Below are 3,461 nucleotides of genomic sequence, written 5' to 3'. Positions count from 1 at the left end.
GTAAAATTTAAAAAATCATAAAGTTCAAGAAAGATTATTATAGTGGATTATGGTAATATTCTGTTATACTTTCTCTCTTTGATCAACTCAGTATTACCTCCCATCCAAGACTATATATTAATGTATACATTATATATATTTATAATGGAGGTAAATAAATATATACATATGTGTGTGTGTGTGTGTGTGTGTGTGTGTGTGTGTGTGTTGCTTCAAGAACATTTTCTCTGGAATCCTTAAATATTTTTCCTTTTCTTTGATATAAAGGTCAATAAATGTGAGGTTACATGTTCCATATAATTCCCCAGAATTGACGAATAGTTTAGAATGAATAAAAAACTGTAAGATTCTATCATCCATTCAAACCATAACTCCACAAATATTGATTGACCATCTTCATTGCATGAAATGTGTTCAGTTATCAGGCATCCAACATACCTGAGTTCCTACCTTACCTCTACCATACAACATTTATATGATCTAAGAGAGACAAGCTGACCTCCTTGAGAAATATTTTCTTCATCAGTAAAATGAAGATAATAACTGTATTTTTTTATCCAAAGATTCATGGACTCAAAATCACCATCCAGTGATGAATGAAAGTCAATAAGTGGAAGAAATTAAATTCTCAATAAATGTTGGCTATTACTATGAATAAGATGTGAGCCTGAAGAAATTAAAGGGATCAAATTTGAAGTTCATATAATATTAAGCATAAAGGCTTATTATGGAGATAGGGCCCTAAGAAGAGGTCAGAAATGGAAAAGGAGAAATTGAAGTCTATTGGAAGTTGATTTTAATGGATATTTATATTCATTTAATTAAGTGAAGTTGATTTTAAGGGATATTTAGCTAGCGATGTCCGGGAATAAATAAGTAAAAAGGTGGATCCAGGCTTCAGGATTTAAGCCTAGGCTAAAAATGTATATCACAAGGTGTTTGTCTTATACCATTTCCTTGAATGACAGATTCAACTCACAGCATTTCTGTTTTCACTCTGTTCAGAACAGAGGAGTAGTATCTGAGCCAAATAAATACCCAACGGAAGTGTCAGAGACTTTGCATGGGCTTTATCGTGTCTTTACCACCCCTCGTTGTTAAGAAACTCTTTCTAACCAAAAGGTCCCTAATTTAAAGTCTAGATACTTCTTTCATTTCTTTGGTATTAACCCTTTCTATGGATTTACTGCATCTGCACATGTTTATTCTTACTCTCAACAGATTCATCCTGGCTGCAATTCCCCCAGGGTTCAATGTCCCTTGGGATTTTGAGACAAGCCTTTGTATATAAGGAGGCACCTTTGGTGACAGACTAGGCATTGACTTCTAGGATCCTTCAGCAACTCTCAGAAGTACTCTCCAAAATGTCCAATTTCTGGTGAGTGCTCAGATATCGTCATCTAGTTTGCTTTCATTTTCTTTTTTGGCAATCAACTGCATACAACTTCATATACACCAAGAAGAGGCTTCTAGGAAATTTTTCCTTTCAGAGACTTATAAATGGGCTATTTATCTTTTAGGGAATCAATCTTCAACAGAATTAAGATTCTCCTAAATTGTGATATTGACTACTTCATTATTATTAATCTTTTGTCAACACGATCCATGTGGTCACAAATTCCAGGCCAGGAGAACAGAAGACATTACATGTCAGTAATCTCTGCAGTAACTGCCCTTACAAATATACACATGATTTGAAAATAGTGGGAATTTTTTAAAAGGATATTTCAATAACAATAAATTTGAGTTAGCAAGGAATAGAACCCAGGATAGTTTATGAAATCATACTTTTGTGGGAGTTCCAGGAGCTGGGAAGAAATAAAGTTGTGAGATTCCTTTGTTTTTACAGTGTCATTCTAGAAATCATATGTTCTGCCCAACATCTTATCTGGGATGTGAAAGCAAGGACTAGTAGAAAATTCCACATTAATTGATTACAGTTTACTAGTATTTCACAGGGAAAATGAAATTAGATTAATATCTGAATGAAAAATATATTTCCAGTTTCTCAATAAGAAAACCATGGTCAAAAGGAGTTTTCTTCATCTATTATATAGGTAGATATCAGTCTAAATTGACACCCACTTCTCACTATATGATAGTTTCATAAATATTTTATTCTGCTGAAAAAGAGCTAAAAAGAGCCAAATTTCAACAACTGCATTTTTCTGCCAAATTTCCAGACATCCATATTTACTAACTCAAGAATCTCTATTTAATTGTGTAGAGCCCTCTAAATGCACCATGTCCATTATTAACAAATCGAATGTTGAAATCACCACTTTCTTCTTGGTTGGAATGCCAGGGCTGGAATATGCACACATCTGGATCTCTATCCCCATCTGCAGCATGTATCTTTTTGCTATTCTGGGAAACTGCACCATCCTTTTTGTCATCAAGACAGAGCCCTCCTTGCATGAGCCCATGTACTACTTCCTTTCCATGTTGGCCATGTCTGACATGGGCTTGTCCTTCTCTTCTCTACCCACCATGGGGAGGATCTTCTTATTCAACATCCCTGAAATTTCTGCTAATGCCTGTTTTGCCCAGGAATTCTTCATCCATGGATTCACAGCAGTGGAATCTTCAGTGCTCCTGATCATGTCATTTGACCGCTTCCTAGCCATCCACAGCCCTCTCAGATACAGTTCCATTCTGACTCCTGTCAGAGTTGCAAAAATAGGAATAGTATTATTCCTTAAGAGTGTCCTTCTAGTCCTGCCCTTCCCCTTCACTCTCAGAAGTTTGAAATATTGTAGTAAAAGCCAATTATCCCATTCCTACTGTCTCCACCAGGATGTCATGAAGTTAGCCTGCTCTGACAACCGAATTGATGTCATCTATGGCTTTTTTGGAGCAGTCTGCCTTATGGTAGACTTTATGCTCATTGCTGTGTCTTATGTCCTGATCCTCAAGACTGTGCTGGGAATTGCATCCCGAAAGGAGCAACTCAAGGCCCTCAATACTTGTGTTTCACACATCTGTGCAGTGATCATCTTCTATCTGCCCATCATCAACCTGGCCATTGTCCATCGCTTTGTCAGACATGTCTCACCTCTCTTCAATGTTCTCATGGCAAATATTCTTTTACTTGTGCCTCCAATGATGAATCCCATTGTGTACTGTGTAAAAACCAGGCAAATTAGAGTGAGAGTTCTCGCAAAATTGTGTCAGAAGCAGATACAACAGTGATGTGTAATAGGAAACATAATGGCTAGTTGTTTGGGGAAAGATTTCTAAGATAAGTTGCAGAGAACCATTATTTGACATGAAGAGGAATCAGTATCACTTTTCGTTGTTTTGTAAGATTTATTTCATTCACAAGGAATACTGGTCATGGGTATAAATAGCAGAAAGTGCATATCTTGAGATCTCCCCCTTAAGGCATCTAGGGAAATCTATGACCAGGATGAAAATAGATATATTATAATGTGATCTATGATAAAAACACACACAAAAAA

General features: G+C 36.2%; 1 protein-coding gene across 1 annotated transcript; it reads left to right on the top strand.

Annotated features, from left to right (window-relative positions):
* Positions 1–2,244: 2,244 nt before the first annotated feature.
* Positions 2,245–3,192, top strand: LOC131834258 (olfactory receptor 51A4). Its single transcript, XM_059178721.1, has one exon. The coding sequence runs from the start codon at positions 2,245–2,247 to the stop codon at positions 3,190–3,192; it is 948 nt and encodes a 315-aa protein (XP_059034704.1).
* Positions 3,193–3,461: the final 269 nt, after the last annotated feature.

The sequence above is a fragment of the Mustela lutreola genome, chromosome 1 (assembly GCF_030435805.1).
Source record: "Mustela lutreola isolate mMusLut2 chromosome 1, mMusLut2.pri, whole genome shotgun sequence".
Taxonomy (NCBI): Eukaryota; Metazoa; Chordata; class Mammalia; order Carnivora; family Mustelidae; genus Mustela; species Mustela lutreola.
The sequence above is the reverse complement of the archived record's forward strand: the minus strand, read 5'-3'. Positions and strand labels throughout refer to the sequence as shown.